Below are 21925 nucleotides of genomic sequence, written 5' to 3' on the forward strand. Positions count from 1 at the left end.
ATGGGCTTTTTTTGACAGTACAATGGACATGCATCAGGTACTAGCATCATTATTTCATGCAAAAATACTGAAATCTTCACATTTTTGGCTTTTGTGCTAATTTTAAGACGGTTTTTGTTTAAATTGGAAGTGGCCGCACTTGTGTTCAGTCTTAATATTTAAATATATGTTGTATTTATCGATAATACATAACATATATAAATGTTGAGACTGAACACGAATGCGGCCACTTCCATTTTAGACAAAAACCATCTAAAAAGTTGCGTTTTATGGCATATTTGATAGATTTTTCATATTTAAGCTTGAATTTGAGCCTCTTTGATGACCAAATCAGTTAAAACCTTTAACATAATCTAATTGAATCGACTGAAGAAGACACTTAATTGTATAAAAAATGACAAAAATCTTTCATCAGATGTACTTCGAATTTTAGGCCAAAATTAGCCCTTACCGGACCTTCTGCTTTGGTGACTACATTTAACGCATCTATCCCATCGAACATGAGATAAAGGATACAACAGATACACTTAAGTCTGCCTCATATCTTGACTTGCATCAAGAAATTGACAATGAGGGTTGGTTGAAAACAAAACTTTACGACAAAAGAGATGATTTCAGCTTCCCAACTGTGAACTTTCCATTTCTATGTAGCAACATTCCAGCAGAGCCTGCATACGGAGTATATATCTCCCAGTTGATACGATATTCCAGGGCTTGTATTTCCTATTATGATTTCCTTGGTAGAGGGTTGCTGCTCAAATGGAAGCTATTATACCAAGAGTTCCAAGTTGAAATCATCCCTTCGTAAATTTTACGGACGCCATCACGAGTTGGTTGACCGTTATGGAATATCCGTTTCTCAGATGATAGCGGATATGTTCCAAATGTCGTAACTACAATCCGTCCCCTTTTCCCCGAATGTGACCTACCGAATTAGACATATAACCGGGTTTGTACTAACATGAGCAACACGACGGGTGACACATGTGGAGCAGGATCTGCTTACCCTTCCGGAGCACATGAGATCACCCCCAGTTTTTGGTGGGGTTCGTGTTGCTTAGTCTTTAGTTTTCTATTTTGTGTTTTGTGTACTATTGTTTGTTTGTTTGTATTTTTCTTTTTTAGCCATGGCGTTGTCAATATAAAAATAAGGAGATGTGGTATGATTGCCAACGAGACAATTATCCACCAAAGTTCAAATAAAAAGAATGTAAGCAATTATAGACAACCGTACTACCTTCAACAATATACAGTATAGTCGGCAATAAAAGGCCCCGACATGAAAAATATGAAACAATTCAATTGAGAAAACTAACGGCCTAATTTATAACAAAACAATTTACGCCAACCAACGACAACCACTGAACTACAGGCTCCTGACTGGGGACAGGCATATAAAGAATGTGGCGGGGTTAAATATGTTTGTGAGCGCTCAACCCTCCCCCTAACCTTGGACAGTGGTGTAAGAGCACAAAATAAGAACAAACTATAAAAAATCAGTCGAAAAAGGCTTAACTCATCACATCGATACAAAGAAAAACATCAGACAAAAACACAGACAGGACGTGGCAGGGTATATATCCATCCTTCATCTCTAACAACAAAAAAGACATTAAGTACAGATCTGAGAGTACTCGCAGTTACTGACAGCTAGTACAAAGCCAATAACAGCTAATAAAAAAAATCAGGTCTCTAAGACTAAAATATCAATCAGTGCACATCCAACATCCAATGAAATTAGTTAAAGATGTCATTAACAGTCAGAGAAAGACATGACCTTGTGCAATGCCAAAATATAGGTATCGACATATTGTAGTACCGTGAAAGTACATATGTGTAGTATTTAGTATGGTTTTAATTTACTGATAACAAAATCATTATTTATTCCAATAAAAACAATATTTAAAGATTTAACTACAGTGTGGAATAGGTAAGCTTTTAGAATAAGTTTATTTCAAGGATTTATAAGTTTACCCGGATCGTATCTAAATTTCCGGGCACGGTTAACAACATCACCGTAAAATTTAGGATGCGCTATTCCGTTTGAAATAAGTTTTCTACAGGTACAGCCAAACTTGCAAACCAAATCTATGTTGTATTTATGGAAGAATTTAGTAAAGGTTTTAAGTAATTTGTGGTTGCGAAATTCCTGATTTAATAATTTACCAGTAATACATAGATTACGCTCATTGAAATCCAAAACGTCACAGACATGGGCATAACGAACGAGTTGAGATATATAAACACCGTAAGGTGGTGCCAGAGGAACATCACCGTCCAAAAAAGGGAAAATTAACAATAGGGAAAGGAAAATCATCCGTTTTATCGTAAACTTTTGTGTATAGTTTCTGGTGTAAAACTGAAATGTCTAAATCTAGGAAAGGACACTTATTGATGTTAATATTTGATTTATTTAAGGTAAGTTCCTGTGTAAATTTCGGCCGTATATTTAGAGAATTTTTCATTATTTTGTTGAATTTATCAATCAAATGGAATTTAGACTAGACTTTACTGAGTTTGGCCATAAACTGTGATTCATAACAGTACAGGAACAAGTCTGCTATTAAAGGGGCACAATTGGTACCCATAGGAATACCAGCAATCTGTTGATAAACTTTATTGTCGAACCGTACATAAATGTTGTGAGGGAGAAAATTTATGGCTTTAATTATCTCATCACACCTCCAGTTAGTATATTTAGCATATTTACCTTTCTCGTTTAAGAAAAAGGCTTTATAAGAGCTGCAGCAAATAAATTTGCAATCAGATTTATCGGTCGACAATTTAATTAAATAGGAAAACTTTTGTTTGATAAGATTGTGTGGGAGTGTAGTGTAAAGAGTGGAAAAGTCAAAACTGTCAACCAAATCAAAAGGACCATCAAAAGCACGTAATCTATTTAAAACATCAAAAGAATTTTTTAACTCCAAAAATGGTTAATTCCACTATTTTAATATGTTTTATTACAAAAATTAATGATCAGTTTTTTTTATAGTAGCTAAGAAACACGTTAAAGGCACTGAAAGTCTAGTAGTAGAAGACTTACTAGAGGCCGAGATGAAACGATATTTTACGGGTTTTTTGTATAGTTTAGGTAACCAATACATAGTGGGGACCGTCAAATGTTCAGAAGAGCTGTGGTTGTGACATGATTATTTCAGTTTATTTTCGACTTTTGATTTGAACGTCCCTTTGGTATCTTTCGCCTCTCTTATTAAAGTGAAAATAAAAGTAAACTTAATTTTTATAGTTTGTTCTTATGTTGTGTTGTTACACCACTGTTCTAGGTTAAGGGTGGGATGAGCGCTCACAAACATGTTTAACCCCGCCGTACTATGTAGTGCCTTTCCCAAATCATGAGCCTGTAGTTCAGTGGTTGTCGTTGGTTCATGTCTGTCAATTGCTTACATACACTTATTTGAACTTTGGTGGATAGTTGTATCATTGAAAATCATACCTCATCTCCTTATTTTTATATTAACTACGAGAGAAAAAAAAGCAGCTACAAAATCAAATAATAGAAAGCTTACATTACAGAACCACAGTTACAAAATAATGACTACATATGTGAAGTTCGTAAACTACTTGCAGATAGAAGAAAAACAAAAACATAACAAAAATACCAAACTCCATGTAAATTCAAAAAGGGGAAGTCCATAAAAACTAACAAAGTCAAATGCCATCAACCAACGGAACGAGTGAAAACAACTGTCACATTCTTGACTTGGTACAGGCATTCTCCAAAGAAAATGGCGGGTTAAACCTGATTTTATAGCTTGAGTTACAGTTGTTTATAGTTCCGCTATATTGACAATAATTGGGATCCAGCAGCCAAAACTGTGGAAACATACATCACAGATATACAACACAACAAACTAGAGGCTATAAAGAGATATAGGAAGATGTGGTATGAGTGCCAATGAGACAACTCTCCATCCAAGTTACAATTTATAAAAGTAAACCATTATAGGTCAAGGTACGGCCTTCAACACGGAGCATTGGCTCACACCGCACAGCAAGCTATAAAGGGCCCCAAAAAATTACTAGTGTAAAACAATTCAAACGGAAAAACCAACGGTCTAATCTATATAAAAACGAGAAACGAGAAACACGTATGAACTACATAAACAGACGACAACTACTGTAATCAGATTCCTGACTTGGATAGGTGCAAACATTTGCAGCGGGATTAAACGTTTTAAAAGAGAATGTTTTACTCACTTGCATGTATATGCATTTTAAACAATGGCTACTCTCAAACGTTAAAGACTAGAATAAAACTCTTTTTTGTTGATTTGTATTACGGGTCATGTCATGTTTTCTGTTTCCATTTTCTCTCTATCTACTATAGTTTTTGCCTAAAATACAAAAAAAAATGGATAAAATCGTCATTCAAGGTTGATAACTTTTATAAGAAGTGTAATTTTAGCTTTGTTGACACATTTGTAGATCATGTCTTGCTCATTATTTTTGCTGTTTACAGTTTTTCTATATCGATTATAGTTTTTGCATAATATGCAAAAGATAGGGTAAAATCCTCATTGATTGACAATAACGTCTTTAAGGATATACATGTTGAATTTGCATATCTTGTCTTGCTGGTCACTTTGGATGTTAACAATTTTTCTATATCTACTATAATTTTGGCCAAATATGCAAAAAATAGGTAAAAATCACAACGATTTCGGTCATGTTGACAAATTTGTAGATCTTGTCCTGCTGATCATTTTTTTTCTATTTTAAGTTCTCTTTATCAAATTCTCAAGATAATAAGCAAAAGCGCAAAACAATTGGCAGAAATCCTCATTTAGGGGCAATAACTCTAATAAGGAGTCGACTCACTATTTAAGTCATATTTGACTGATTTGCAGATCTTGTCTTGTTGATCATTGTTGATATTTGAAGCTTTAGATCAAGTATAGAATGCGTACGTGTAGTTCCATCGGCAGTATACAACTTAGAGTTTTGAGTAAATCGGTTTTTATTAGATTAAAGTTAGACAGGTTGTCTGGTATAGACAAGTTAACAGGTCGACAAGTTGATAGGTTAATAGGCAAGATCATTGGGACATATTATGTAAACAAGATAGCCAAGTTTGATTCTTATTAGTCTAGTAGTTATAGAGAAGATTTTTGTAAAAGTTGACAGACGTGGTTAAACGACGATGGACGCAAAGTGATGAAAATAATACACTTGACTCTTTGGGTCTGGTGAGCTTAAAATAACTCGACAAATTCGAAAACTTTTAAGAGACGTATAATCATCATCATCATCAGACGACGACGATATTTAAAATATAGATAAAGTATATAAATAACAATCTGATGTAAACCAAATCTCTCACTGTTCCGTTATATTTTTATTATGTCCTCCATGGCGAGACATCCAAAAAACAACCGAGCAGAAATGTGAGTGATCCGGTTTTAATCAGATTTTTATAGGATAATGCTTGGCTTGAGATATCATACTAAACGATTTTAAAATACTTCACTGTATAAACACATCTCGATCAATCAATGTTCGCCTAAGCCACAAACAAATACAAAAAATGTTTGTATTATATACAAGGACAGTTCGTACTCATAAAATCTTTTCATCGTCAATATAGTGTTAAATCAAGTGAAAATTATTTGTTCAAAACATTGTAACTTTTTGCACAAATTTACGTTTTAAAATTTTATTTACATTTATTCAACTGCCCTGAAAAGCGTAATGTCGATGAAAATGAATCTTGCCCAGTAACGGATGCTTACTTGTTATCAGTATCATTTGTTGTTTTAATGTAAAATCAATCGTTACAGTTCAGATCAGTTCAATCCAGACAGAATGAGACGTGGATGTAAAAATGTGACCAAATTTCTTATAGGTCTAACTTTGCTCAGCATTATAATGTTTTTCAACTATCAATATTCAATATTGATAACTAAAGAAAATGCAAGTGTTCAATTTAGGCAACCAGAAACTCGTGGTAAACATGGTGTTGATATCGTTAATCCAAACAAGTTAGTATATAGTAAAGGAATTAGTCAAAGAAATAAGGATTTACATGTGTATGTAGTGGAAGAACACCATGCTGGTAAGTATATCTTTAAAGTTTTTCCTCTGTTGCCATTGGCAGATTGATTTCAAATTAAACACGAAATTGTTATGCATTCCACCCGAAATACATGTCCAAAGTTATTAAACATATATATCTTGATACCCGAGGTTGTCTGAATATTTTATTGTTTCTACATTTTATAGTGAGAATGTCGGGCTATCCATGACTATTAAATTCATTTGATTTCTTTGCCATATATGATTTATAATTGGTTGACATTACCCAGCCGCTCTGTTTTTCGATGCACATTGATTACACGTGATTGACATGTAAGAAACAATTCCTCTAAAACCGGTGTTGGGCCGTCTTGAACTTCCAATGAGGAAATCGTTTGTGTTCCATGTTGAAGGCCTAGCTGTGCTTTGAGATGAAGAACGGATTAAAAGCGCTATTTCTTTGCTTTTGTTTTTGTCTGGCCTGCGACATAAGATGCAGAATGTGAGAAAAAGGAATGCTAATCCGGCGTCGGCTGCGTTTGGTATTTGTAAAAATCCGTTTATTTTTCAGACGGAAGAAGGCATGGAGCTTCATACCTTGTATAAAGATACCTTATGTTAGAATGTTTTTGTCTGTCATAAATCTGTTGTCCATTGCCTAGTTTTATTGATGCAGCGACTGCTTAATTGCAAGGTCTACGTGTCTGTCATACATGATAAGCCTGACCTCGAGCTTGGTTCGTGGATCAGTGATCAAGGTTAAGTTTCGTCATTAGTAGAAATAAGGGACATGGGGTATCCATCCATGACACAATAGGTTTGTTTCAATATACTTGGTGTATGGAATGATTGAAAGGTGCACATGTCCATGAAAATGCTAACAATAATATTTCTAACAGGAATGAATCATATATCTCAGTTCGGAAGACAGAACTTTTAAATTTCCTGTCTTACAACTAAGTATGTTTCCGCTCGCTTAATTATACACACATGATAATAAACACATGGATACATAAGTTTATATTATCAACAACATTTTACATATGATTTTATGAACACGGTTTTAATTAGTCACAGACTACCTTAAACTTTTCAAAGTCAACCAAATCTTAATTAAAACCATCTATCTATTGCACTGGTTATAATGGTATTCAAAATTTGTTTTCAGTATTGAAATACTGGTTTGATGCTGTCGATAAAGGAATGATACCCAGAGAGGGCAACATATTGGTAAGTTCCATCAAACAGATATTTTACCCAAAAAATTTGAAATAGTTTTCCAAAGGAATTTTTTTATTTATTTATCCTGTTCTGATATCAAACAAATGTCAAAATATGCATTTTTTGAAATGTGTAGTTTTTGATGTTCTGGTACTTGAATACGCTTTATTCCGCATACGAGTAAAATGAATATTCATGCTAGCAAGTGATTTTCTGGCGCAAAACAAATAGTAATAAATTGGCATGCGCACTGATACATTCTGGCATTTGCGTTTACACATACATTTTTGCTAGACCTTATTCTGATGTAAGTTGAATAGTTTGACTTTGGATTCAGATTCATATATACGCATTGTGACATTGCCGACTTATCACCGAGTTTGTTCTCACATGAGAAACACAACAGGTGTTACATGTAGAGCAGGATCTGTTTACCCTTCATGGGCTCCTGATATTACCACCGTTGTTAGGTTGGGTTCGTGTTGCTCAGTCTATTGTATATTTGTATAGTGTCTTTTGGTCGTTTTTCGCTTTTTTGTTATGGCGTTGTCAGTTTTTCATCGACTTATGAGTTTGAATATCCCTTTGGTATCTTTCGTTAATCTGGAACATGTGTGAACGCAGACCGGTATTCAACCGGTTGTCAAACCGTATATTAAATCCCATTTTGTTGTGTCGTTTGAATACACTGTTGCTTATTCCCTCCAAATGGCAATAAAAATATACAAACAAAATCAAATAAAATCAAACAGCACAGCTACTTATTATCATATTTTTTTTATTAGGTACATATTGACGGTCATTCAGATCTAGCTATGCCTTTCAATACAGCATTCTTTCCGACCTTCCGTAAACCCAGGACACTGCGTGATTTAGAGGCTATGATGCAAAGTAACGATGTTTTTATAATGGTAAGTTGTATAAATTTTTATGTAAAGCGTAAGCTATGATTATGCTTTTTATATCGGATAAGGCAATCTAATTAAAATATAGAACTCGGATTTCGTTATATGTAGTATAACGAAATCCGAGTTCTATATTTTAATTAGATTGGGGATAAGGAAAAGCTTTACACATATGATGTTAACGAAAGAACAGCAATTACTGATAAATCAAAGTGAGACCTTAACAGTCCACAGAAATCTGGCCTCTGTGCTTCGTTTTTATAACATAAATATCTAAATGACATAACGGAAACGGTACATATATTCAAGAAATTTGCTCAAAAGCTGCAATTCCATGAATTGTAGGTCATCCAAAAGGAAACGAACATGATCTGTAATTTACAATTATACCCTTCACTTTGACGAATCTGAGACTCTAGGGAATATTTAGACCAAAGAGGTAGGGCTAATACCCCCTGATCTTATTTCGTACCAAGGGCATTTTCAAACTGAAGGTCTTTTATTCCTGGCTCCAATTCATAGCACCGCAGTCCAGAGTGTGTATTTATAGGTTCTTAAAATATAATGGCGTATTTTTAAACCGATTACCCTGAAGATAGCTGAATACCGCACTTATGAAAGATTTTTTCAATTTTAAGTATTTTGACAAAAAATGCATAAGAAAGATAGTGTTAACCAAAATCAAAATTATGTTGGAAGTAAAGCTACGTATTGTCCTTAGGATGCACATTTATTTATTATGGTTAGCAAATTCATTCGGAGAAAATTTGACAAAAACATGCAAGGATTTCAATTTTTATAAAAATGTCCTCAACAGCAACAACAAGTAAGTTCAAGAAGCACTGAATAGCATATTGATTTAATGGAAATATGTAAAATTGTGAAAAAATATTTAAAGAATATGATATAGATTCTTTAATATTCACTTTCTAGTAGAGTTGACAACTTTAAAATGTTGATCCTGTGAGTAAACCAAATACAAGGGAAATTCGTTTTCATTTATTTCACATATATATTTCAAGTATGCAAGATATAAGCCAAAAATAAAATAAAAAATGGCAGTATCTCTTATGAGGAGTCAATTGATGATTTTGGTCATGTTTGACCTTTGCAGACCTTGTCTTTCTAGTCATTTTTAATGCTTCTCTGACAAGATAATAGCTAAATTTGGGAAAATGATTTATCTTCAACAGGAACAATTAATCCCAAAAATTTGGAAGCCAAGGATGTATAAATACTTGAGTACTTGAAGAGCTATATGACCAAAAGGAAACTAAATAGAATAGCCAAATTCATCTAAGGTCAACAGATTTTTTGTTCGTTATGTTAAAAAAGGGCGTATTTAACCTAATGTGTATTCAGTATGAATACAAGTATGTTACTGAATTTTTAGGTAGAAACATAATTCAAACCCCATCTCGATTAACACTCATATTAATTTGGGAAAACGCTTTTCTGAAGATATGTTTTAAACAGATTAAATTAATAACTCTTAAAAAAAGATAAAAATAGAATGCAACCATTTTGTTTTGAAAACGTTAAATAGCCAATAATAAACAAGTGCATAAAAAATCCGTTCTAATAGCACAAATATCAACCATAACATATAAAATATGAAAAAAGGGGGAAAAAAGAGAATGAAAATATGGAAAACAGAAAATCGAACTTAATGCTTCAAATCTTTACTCCCAAGGTTAACTCTTTAATTTGTCTGAAACTGGCGGCTACCATTTTACAGTATTTGAATATCGCTTTCAACTGTTTCTGTTCTTATGCATCCTTGGCTTTCAAAATATTCGGCTTTGAGCGCTCCTGATGACGGTAAATCAAGAAAAGCGCTTCGGACGCATAAAATTTATATAGTGTTGATCAAATGATCAAAAGCTATTTATGAAGTAGGCATGTCGGAAGTCCCTGCTTTCCACTGATTTTACCGTTGGAAAATGAAACTTATCGTATTTTATAAGTTTTGCTAAAAGTATTTTTATATACATCTTTGTAACTAATTGTCTAGTCTTCCGTGTGCATTAAAAAAAAATTGCATGCAATTTTTGCATTCATTTGCTAGAATACGAAACACTTGACTTTAACGACGTTTGTCGCTAGGAGTTTGAATTTCGTTTACGGAACGGCAAAAATTGGAAATGGAAAAATCAAATATTTAAATTGTTGGGCTTTGAAAATTATAATTTTGTGTGACTGTATGACAGAAAAAAATTGTCATCCTTTACGATTTTTGAAACATGAACCGGACAGATATACAACTCCATATACATTGTACACCATGCTAAACTTAGATTATGCCGATGTGGAAAGGCATCACCTGCTTAATGTTATTATATTCCGTTCAACCTACATCAGTACATGCAGTTGGTCGAGTGGCCTAAGGCTCTGGGTAATGAACAGGCCATGTCTCAACAGCTTGAGATCGAATCCATAGAATTTGATAACTAACTATTTGATATCTGACTGTGGTGAAAACTATTCATATTTGCAACAAAACAGTTTCAGCCGTTGAATTAGCGTAAATTCGATAAGGACATCATAAATAAAATATTACCAAGATCATTCATTCAAATTTTCGCAAATTATAAACTTGCCCGAAGTGCACAATACGATTTTAAAACTATTATACATATTGTTTGTTACGTCTGAAACTTTAATGTTTCTTTTTTATTCTGTCAAACCTTTGCAATTACAATGGTGTTTACTATTGATAAAAAGTGAGATACAGTCTCATAGATTTTAAGAAACATTAATACTTGCTGAGTTTATATATAATGATTATATAGCTGAAATATAATTATTTTGTAAAGGCTGCCCATAATTGTTGTATGCATGATTTCTCAGCATTTTGACACAATAACGTGCGTAACGTAATTGAAGAAAAACATTATCAGGTGGTTCTCATGTAGGTGACAGGTAAAGTCATCTGAATCAAGGTGATTCAACTGGCCAATAATGATTTCAATAACTATAACTAATGTGAATTTAGCTTTAGGTTATATTCAATTTGAATTGAGCAGTTGCAAACAAATAGTAAACCTCTGTATAAGTTTGGATGTGAAACCGTTTTAAATTTGTCTATATCGTCTCATTTTTTTTCTGTATATCCAAAGGGTGCCGCAATGTCTGGCCTTTTTAAGAAGATTGTATGGATTTGGCCTCAATGGGATAAATCTAACCATGAAGAAGATGAAGCTAGTACTGATTTTAAAGTAGGTTTAACGACGCTTGAATTTGACGATTTGGAAGAATACGGGAGAACGTTTTGCATGTGTTTTACCAACTTTACGACATCAAAGAACATGTGCGTTTATACGCCAGTGAATGGTGATCGAGCAAATATGGTTCAACTTCCCATTACTTCATGTGATATTCATATAGAATTTGAAGTCATTCTTTTAGAAGAAAGAGTAGCAGCCGATTCGCTTACAGACAACTTAGGAAATGAAAATATTGTGCTTGACATTGACGAAGACTTTTACGGATGCATCCTCCCTGCTCAAACTCTTGTTGACATTGGAATCACATTGTCAGAAACGGAGAAACTCAATGAAATTTTAGATAGCATAGTTTGCCCTAAAACTTCAGATCATGACATGAAAGCCGATAAAATATTATTTGATGTTTTAGAGATTTTGAAATTTGAGGAAGCTTGTAAACAATTTGCAAAGTATTCTTTGTGTAAAGGAGTTGCTCGTCGCCAAACGGCAGTGGACTATTTAAAACATCAGATCCAAACGTTAAAGCTAGATTGTCCGCAAAGCGGAAACAAATCATTAATTCTAATTAGAAAGTTCATAAGTAAGATGTCACTTTTTACGAATGCTCAGTTATCAGAATTGCAAAATATTGGTTTTTGTTTGTCAACAATGATGCCTTCCAAGACTACATTTTGGGAGTCAACATTCGGAATTTGTCATGGCAACAATGTTCCTGGTTCTACTGCAGTATTTAATCATCCCACCAATTCAACCGAAATTAGTTATCGGACAGAAATTTTAAAAGAAATTTTAAAAAGATTAAAACCGTCAAAATTACCAATTACGACAATTTGTCGATCAGTTAGAGATGGATATACCCCTAGACACCTTTTCCATCAAATAGAAAATGACGTCGTTAATTCCTTAAATGTTTTAGATCGAAATAAATTACTTTATTACGATCCTTGGTTACTAGGAGGGAGACAAGGTTGGTACGGAAGGCATGAAAAAACATTCAATAAATCTTAGATTTTTATTGAAAAATAACGAGGAACAAATTTGCATGTCCGGCGTAAAATGTTATATGGAAAGTATAATGATGTTAATGAATCATCAACAAACAGTAACACTGGATTTTGATTTTCCTACAGTGCTAGAATATTTTACTAATAATCTTTACAAACCACATAACTAAAGGTAGTGATCTCAACCAGTATGAACAGGGCCAATAAACATTAAAATAGGAAAGGCGTAGAATAAAAAAGAAAACAAAACAAACCTATAACCTGCCAACCCAGAGGCTGAGCACAAGAATTCATCCCCACTATTGGTCGAATTCTTGTTACCCAACATTTAGTTTTCTAGTTAGTGTTTTGTGCACATCGTGTTGCTTGTCTTTTCGTCTATTTTGATATTTTTGCCAGGGCGTTGTCCGTCATTAGGAAAAATAACAAGGAAAATGCATTATACCTTTTATTACTAAGAAAACACTAAATATACATAATAAATAGTAACAATAATAAATAATAAATATCAAATCTAAATAAATAATGGTAAAAATAATTAAAGTAAACAAATATTTACATCAATATAAAAAAATTGTGCCCTTCATAGAAAATTTCTTCTGATGTGAGGTAATAATGAACACTTAATGCATTTATAATATACATAATTATTCATAAATTTGAATTTTTCACTTAATCTACAATTTGTTAATTTAAGGTATATGAACACAAGTATACTTATAACTGAATGTGTGCTACAACTTACTATAATCGTAACTGTGAAGGATGTCATCAGTTGTTGAGTAAATACTCTTCAACTCTTTTTTGATTACTCGCACCGCGCATTTACAGGTTCTATAAACTTAATTGAATTTAAAAAAAGTGTTTTATATATATATTTATTTTAACACAATGCTTTGCAGTAACCTTCTTTGTTTAAAATCATGGATAAAGAGTTATTAATCAAAGTACTGAAGTACTGAACATCGGATGACCACAAGTTCTTGAGGATGGTCAAAAGCACTTGTCTCAGAAAAAAACAACATATCTCTTTACCTGAAACTGAGGTTAATGTACAGAGATATATTTTTTTCTGAGACAAGTTCGTGCGAGGATGATGAATAAATGACAGGAAATTCAACTTCACCGTAATAACTATTATATTGTAGTGATACAAATCAGTATACACTGATTTGTTGTTTATATTATATTAAAATAACAGTTACATATATATGATTTGAATCCATTTGTATATCATTCTATTCTACTATTCTAAAAATAGTGCAATGCAAGTGCATGGTGGACACTTTTCTGTAAAAATTCGATTTTTCTAAGATTGGATACGAGTAGGCATTCATATTTTCCCGCAAAAACAATTACAGAGTTACCGGTCCTTGACGGTATTTTCACAAAACGTTCTTTGAGATATTCTTCCGCATGCTTTAACACAATTTTTCGGTACGTGTGCATTGATATTATCAATGATTTTTTACTTATATATATATATCTAACTACAAAACATTTTCATATTATTAATTTATGTTGTTAACAAAAATATTTTTATCGGTATTCATTGAAGAGATGTATTTATATCAAACGATAAGGAATGTTATTTTGCACTCGTTTATGTGCGCATATTTATCATGTTTATAGATCGGTTACAAACCCAAAACTAATTTACATAATGGAAATCTAGGCGATAGCAATACATCGCAAATGACCTCAAGGTCATCGCGATGTAAAAAGCACATATTGCCAATACCAAAGACATATAGTACTAGTATTATGTATCTGTACTATATGTCTCTGTACTATATGTCTCTGGCAATACCAATTATACACATTTTCTCCATTTGACAGATCAGTTGTAATAATTTTTTTTTTATTTTGAGAGTGATTTCTAGCGACAACAGTGGAACGACATTAATTTTCTTCATTTTTTTCGTTTCGAATTGTAAAATGAAGATAATTTCTTATTGACAACTTTCATTGACAAGAAATTCAGTGTCCTGAATGACTGGTCAGGGTTCTTCTGTATCGTTCAAATGTTTACCAAGACTATGAAAAGAATCTGTGTCGCTGAATGGTTCTTCGTCGTCGTCCGCAAATTTTATTTGATCCATTATTCTATGATCAAAGTGCATCCCCTTTCTTTTGTCGCTGCTTTTAGAATGTGGTCGTGCTGGTTCTTCTTCCAGTTTTCCATCGACAGATAGTATTGGATTGGCTGACAGTTGATCTTGTAATTCTCTCAGAAATAGATCGGCGGGTAACCCTGCTAAAATGAAATATAAAATATCATTAATTTGACCTAAAATTTAATTTCCCCTTTCCTAGGGACCTAATGATTATGATTAAACTTAAATATTGTTCAATTCTTGAAAGACTGTTATGTTGCACGGGGAAACTAGATGTTTATGTTGATGTCTTAAGAGGTAATTTTTCGTTCTACTTGTCTATCCTATTGTATAGTGTATTTTCTGATTGATTGTTGGCTACATAAACTCTCGTATTGTACAGTCAGCTGCTGATATTAATAAGGACAGTAAAATAGAAGTGATTGTAGATTGATTGATTGATTGATTGATTGATTGTTGCTTGCTTAACGTTCAGTGGCAAGGGGATTGTAGACGTAATGAGAGTAATGAATTTGTCATATATTGCGCATATGGATCAGTTCATTCTGTGTTCGTGAAACCAGTAGAGTATTTGTCAGAGATGAAGGAGTTAAAAGTCTCCATACTCTCTATTTTTTTTTTCATCTGCAAAGATTTCCAAATGATCTTATAAAAAAAATCAGGAAAAATCGGTATCTAGTACTGTCTAGTACTATCTAGTACCTTAATTGTTATTTTCTAAACCTAGTCTTTCTTTTGTAAAATATTACTAACAGATCTTCATTTGGTTACATATTGCAGACCATAATTGTATTATAATTATTAATGAGTATTGTTTTGTATGACGCCCGGTCCGACAGAACGGGAACATCAACTCTTTAGTCTTGCGATTGAAATTTCTTATTTAAATCTTTGCATATTTTCAGATTAATTATTCAACTTAATGTGAAAAATGACAATACTAAACAATAAGGATTGATACACCGGTTATCTTTTTTATTCAGTATAAATGTATATTTGCATCAGTTCCTTTGACGCTAATACTACAACAGCTTGTTCGAATCAATATATCATGCTGTGTAATATTAGAGAATATATTTGATACCACTATATCATGAAAGGTAAGTTGAAGTTTTTCCGAAGTGTAATCAACACTTCTATTATTACATTGACTGTATAAATAAAATGATCACATGAGCCTGACTCGTACACCTGACAAATTTACCACCTAATTGTTCAAGAGAAGATCATAATTTCTGACATATTTAACTACAGATGATTTTAACTTTTTGCCTTGTACTATTGTTTTTAATTGGTGAGTCAGAATTGTATGTTTGCTTCTGATGGAAATGTTTACCAAATGAGGATCGTTTTTAGAAGATAATATATATTTCATTTCTGAAAATTTTTGTTAAATTGCTTAAAATATTTTCCGGTTTTCGATAGCATTTTCTATACGACTTCGATAGGGATAAAGAGGGGTTGTAATATTTGTGAGCTAGTTTAAAGGCCCACCAACTTATACCCTGCTAAGTGCTAGGAATGTCTGTGTGTACACTCTTTATACCGGAATATGTTTCGGTTACAGATGTGGATGGTATTGCCGTAACAAGAACCTTTATTGCCGTCTACTTAAGAAAAATGATTTTGAATATAAAAATGTATATTACCAGAGATGTAGTCTCCGCGCATTGCAGCATCTACGGCAGCATAAATATGATCCCCGAGTATTTGTCTGTGAACGTGCTGAAAGGAAGGAAACATTATGAATTATATTATAGTATTTTAATAATGGTCGTTTTAATAATGGCCCTGTTATATGTCTACGGTCTATAATTATGACCTGAGAATGTTTGTAATGGCAACTCAGTGTGACATTTCAGCCTACAAGACCATTGTTACTATCCGAATACATAAAAAATTACTTACTACAGTTATTAACCAACTGAGAAAAAAATATTGCTAAAATGCCCAGGTTGAACTAGAATACTTGTTTAAGTGGATGAAAACTTTTTTGCACAATTTTTTTCCAAGTTACTTTTATTCAAAAGTGTCTTTGTTGTATATCAATCGATGTTGTTGATATTCTTCTTTTTGTTTCTTTAGACATGCTGTTTATATTTACGGCGTATTCTAAAGAACAGCCAGTAGAAAAATAAACTAACTAGGTACGTGAGGAGTTTATTACAATGGAAATTCTGTTTTCATTTTAGTTTTATTTTCATTATTACTATTTTCCAGAACGTTTTATCTTGAACTTATAATCAGTAATGTCCGCGCGGAGAACGTGCAAAAAATGAATAGTTCCACGTGCAATTCTCAGTGTTTGCACGGCAGGAAATGTATTGCCACGACATTCTCCACTCAGGATGCTACAATAACCACATAACCAAAAACATATTCATAATTCATTGTTATGTATATATATGGCCGGAAAAATAGCATAATAGCAGAGTTCTTTTTTAGTCGTTTCACATTCTGTCATCTTTGAACCTTTGATAGCTTACTATGGGCTGGGTTTTGCTCAAACATGAAGACCGTACTATAACCAGTAGTTGTTCACGTACGTATCCTTTGATCTTCAGTATTTAGTTGATTCTTTGGCAATCATACCACATCTACTTATTTTCTATAAAGTGTTATGATAACAATTCAAAAAATGACTTCTTTTTTCCATTTTTGGATGTTAGTGAGAAGTCATAAAAATCGCTTTATCACACAGCAGATAGACACATGATCATTGTTAAAGGTTATCCAGCTGTAACAGATATGAAACATATTTTTTGTTGTATATGTATATAATACTACGTCAGTACCTTTTCCTTGGACCATTTCAACAAATTGACAATAGAAATAAGTTGATCTTCCATTGACAACAGCCGGCTACATTCTATTTCAACAGCCTCTAACTGGAACTGGGTACTAGACATGTGTTTTCTACACGACGAAAGGTCACTGCGGAGTCGTTCAATTTCCTTTAAAAGATAATGAAAAAATGAAGCATAGAAGTATATGGAACACATATATGATCCATCATATCATATGGAGTCTTATCTAAAATGAACATGTTTACTTTTATAAATTGTGACTTGGATGGAGAGTTGTCTCATTGACACTCATACCACATCTTCTTATATCTATGTGCTTTTCAGCAAACAAGAATAAAGCTGCAGTTTAATATATATATATGTTAAAATAAACATTTGTTTTAATAGAATAAAATTTTAATCTGTCTATATTTTATGTACACTTGAAAATGAATGAAAATAATTATTATTGTTATTTTCAAGTGTTAAACAAACTCATGGTATGAAAATATAAGTTTTCCCTTTTTTTCCTAGCCTATACATACCTGAGATTGTTCCGAATTAACTAATGATAGAGAATTTACATCTGCCTGTAACCTCATTAGCAGCTGTCGATCAGCCATTGGTGTTGGTGACATTGTGCCATTTGAATCCTCTCTACTTTGTCCGCATTCTTGGTAGTCATTTGATTTGTTTTCTTGGTCTTGGTTTTTATTGTACGTAGAAGTATGCAATGAGTTTTCACCATCACCTATTATACCAAAAGAATTGTGGGCTTGGTAATGTTGATACATCTTAGAGAACAATTTAAACATTCATACATCATATTTCATTTGCCGTGTGGTATACCTAAACTGTTATCTTGAAACTCTTTGACATTTAAAAAGTGAAAGACTGGTAAGAAAACAAAAAATTAAAACTAAATAATGAGAGTACAATATGAATAATATGACTAACTGAGCGTCTGTCGTGGTTTCGACCCCCGATAGGTCCAAAAGAAAGACTTTCATATTGATCGCTTTTATACTTCATTCATGAGCACGCCGCATCTAAGAAATAAGAGAAAAGCATGGTCGACCTGGAGTCTAAATACTGTTTCCTGGCAGGGCTATACATGTCTTCATGCAGACATTTACCGTGTGAGCTATAACTTTGGCAATCAGATACAGCATGTCCTTATAGTATAATGAACATGCAAATAATAGTTGCCACTGGACATTAATCGCCAATCAATTAATCGATATATTAAGATATTGATTTAATACTGAAATAATACTTGCCATCGTAACCGTTGACAGAAGTTGATATAGATGAGGCATCTGACATCCAAGTGTTTATACCCGATGACAGACTATCAGCAACAGCTTGGAAGGTTTCCACTCTAAATGTAAATGAGAGAAAAATATTTATCTTTAGGAAACTTGAAACCATTGTTCTATTGTTACAAAATAAGATATTTTCTGAATATCACATACAATTATACCCTGCAGTTATAAATTTCACAAAAAAACAACGGTTTAACAAAAAGATTTGACAAAAATATACACTTTTTATATATTTATAATTTGAATAATATAGAAGAAAAAGAAATAGCTACCGAAGCATTATAGACATACATGTTATGTAAAAGTATGCTGTCAACAGTGGGAAGAGTTGACTGGGGTATAGAAATATGGACATATATGAGGGATATCCATTTGATTTTGTGTGATACATAAATGTATTAAATACTCAGCCACGTGCAGTCTTAATGAATACGTTAAGTCCGATGTCTCGTTATAGTAAGAGAAACACACGCCCCTGAACTCTTGTAACAACTCTATGAGGTCTATCAGGGATCTGTTGGTAGTTTCTCGGAAGGCAAAATTTCTGCCCCTATCCGTTATACTTTTTTTTAGTGACAGTCCAAATGTCCAGCCCTTCTAAACGGCGACCCAATTTGCAAAACCTATCTTTGGATCATTGTAAATTTGTTCTCGTCCTAAAAACGTACGAAATATTCGCCACTGGACATTAATCAAGCAATAATCAATCAATCAATAACTTTCAGTGCACATGGCATGTGTCTCTGTATTCGTTGCCATCAGGTTGTGCTTAATAAAAAAAATTGTGTTTGAAATATCGTGGACCTTAGAGCATTGTGTATTTTCTCTTAATGTTACAGGCTAAAGACAAGTATTAAACTATTTAGAAATTACACCAACAGATTACAAGTTTCGATAAGAATGACATGTAAATTTTTCTACAGTTACATATTTTTTGTTGAAAGTCAAGTTCAAATTCATTCTTGAAAAGTCTCCCCTTATAGAAAATTAATGATTTTGATTGTTCTTGGTTGTGTTGTTCTAATTATTGCAGCTAGTTTTATTTTCAAACGTTTGGCTCAAAAATTTCTGCATGAAAACTAATCTAGAAATGCATTCAAACTGAGAAATTGTGATTCTGATATTATATCCCTTTTGGCAAACGAAATATTCGTAATAATTAAGTATTATAAAGACGAGTAAAATTTCAATGGATTAGTTGTGACCACAATTGTTGATTGTTTACAAAACTAAAAAGAAGGGATCAGACTAAACGTAGTACCAGACTGAGTATAAATATATGAATTTCTTTAGAAGCTAGCGTAAAATGCATTATATGAGGTACACAATATCCTCAGAACTTTACCCATGAAATGATACTAACAGTTAGTAAACAAGATAAAAATATGAATCACCACGGAGTATCTTACCATGCAACACGTGGAGATGGTATCATATTTATGTTTTAGCATGATCAAAAGCGCAATCTATCTTCTGGAATTCTTATCTTTTAATCACTTGGGATCATCGCTAATGAAATGATTCAACTTAATAACTTGGTCTGGATGTAAAAATAGATTCCAATCAGAGAGTATACTTCTACGTAATAACATTTCAGATTTATTCATTTTGAGAATAAGATCATTTAACTTCAATATAGAAGACAAATGTTTTGCGATGAATTAATCACAACTGTTGATTTTATATCGAAAATGTTTGTTTCATTGATTGATTAGTATTTTCTTAACGTTCAGTAGCAAATGTTTTATGTAGGACAATAAGTTAAATAAATCAACGATGTAAAGCGGGTCAACAGGTGGGACTGGGGGGTCGAAAATTTGGACTACCACTCGTAAAAGAGAACTTTCAGTAAAAGGAAAGAACTTTGCCATGCTATATGCCAACTACGCAAAAGAGTTATTGTAAGAGTTTTTAACATTCATGACACTCTTCAAGCACGAAGCATAAGATTCAAACTCATCATCCGATCGTGACTATATATACGTACTTATACATCCCTCACAGCCAAACGGACCATATTACTACACCCCAAATTTCCATCTGATTAGTTCATTTACTCTTCATTTTTATAACATATATCTTACTTTCTTGGGTACGACTATAAATGAAAGTATGAAAAAAATCTGTAGATTAATATTTCTTAATTCAAAATTTATTACAAACAGTCGTAGATTACATGATACCAACAACTAAAAGTAACATCAGTCATAAAGCGAGTTAGTAATAAAATATGACCTTTATTCGTGCTCAGCTAAAAAAAACGTTTGAAAGAAATGCTGTCTTACCTGTGTATAGATTCATCATCCGAGTTGTTTGCTGACGATAATCGACCGATACATTCTAAATCTTTAACTTTTGTCAAACATCTCTTCAAATTTTCACGTATTCGTTCGTAAACTTTTAGCATCTCATCATATTTCTTTTCTAAGATGGCATTCTTTTCTTCCAAACTGCACATTTCTCTATCATTATCCAACAAATCATTTTGCAGTTTACTGTTAAAATGTAAGAGACTGCGAAGCTCCTTTTCTCGTACATCTCGAGCATATTTCAATTCCTGAGCTAAAATTTCCAATGGTGTCCCTTCGTGACTCTGGTTAAAATATGGTAAATCCCATGGACAAGAAACCCGCTTATTATACTCGGGTTGTCTCTTTTCTGATTCGAAACTTCCTGGTTGGTCCGAAATAGCAATTTCATTTCGTTTCGATTGCTTTTCTCGATAAAATGCCGAAATGACGTCTCGAGGTGGTCGTCGTTGTGATCGGTCAACAGTCGAGCGTCGGTGAATTCCTACATAAGACCTCCTTAATCCGTCTTCATTTTGTTCTTCTTCTGCAGTTTCGAAAGAAATATCTTCAATGATACCTTTAATATCCTCTGCCAGGAGCTGAAGCTCTAACGGATTTCGCTTTAATGGCGTTCGTCTATGTCTAGAAGTTCTTTGTGTTCTCTTGTTGTTTGGAGATCCAATCCTTAAAGTTTGCGGCCGTGGAGGTTTTTGATCCATTGCTTACTATTACAGGATATAGAAAATGCCTTTCATACCATTTTAAAAATTGCAGGGTGAATGAAACCATTTCAACATTACTCCCAATAATTAAGAGACGGAAATACACTTTGATGAATAACTAAGTTCGATGCGATGTTATCTAGTTGTATAAATATATAAGTCGCATCCTGTGGTTACAGAAATCATCTTTTTTATCTGCTTTTTTAAAGTCGAATCTATTATAAGGCACGTGCCAACAAGGTCGGAATAGAAAGATGTGAAATCTGATACAAAATGAGCGGAACCCCATAC

General features: G+C 33.0%; 2 protein-coding genes across 2 annotated transcripts; one reads left to right on the forward strand and one right to left on the reverse strand.

Annotated features, from left to right (window-relative positions):
* Positions 1-5746: 5746 nt before the first annotated feature.
* LOC127730463 (uncharacterized) lies at positions 5747-12463 on the forward strand. The gene is made up of 4 exons (XM_052238890.1): positions 5747-6076; positions 7205-7266; positions 8043-8168; positions 11282-12463. Exons 1-4 carry the CDS (start codon positions 5827-5829, stop codon positions 12395-12397), a joined length of 1554 nt encoding a protein of 517 aa, XP_052094850.1. The 5' UTR covers positions 5747-5826; the 3' UTR covers positions 12398-12463.
* A 1654-nt stretch (positions 12464-14117) lies between these two features.
* LOC127738675 (uncharacterized) lies at positions 14118-21842 on the reverse strand. The gene is made up of 6 exons (XM_052250008.1): positions 20907-21842; positions 18577-18677; positions 17842-18047; positions 17306-17464; positions 16160-16235; positions 14118-14650 (listed from the first exon to the last, which is right to left on the reverse strand). The coding sequence occupies exons 1-6, from the start codon at positions 21629-21631 to the stop codon at positions 14394-14396; spliced, it is 1524 nt and encodes a 507-aa protein (XP_052105968.1). The 5' UTR covers positions 21632-21842; the 3' UTR covers positions 14118-14393.
* Between the last annotated feature and the right edge of the window lie 83 nt (positions 21843-21925).

This window comes from Mytilus californianus, unplaced genomic scaffold, assembly GCF_021869535.1.
Source record: "Mytilus californianus isolate M0D057914Y unplaced genomic scaffold, xbMytCali1.0.p SCAF_1, whole genome shotgun sequence".
NCBI lineage: Eukaryota > Metazoa > Mollusca > Bivalvia > Mytilida > Mytilidae > Mytilus > Mytilus californianus.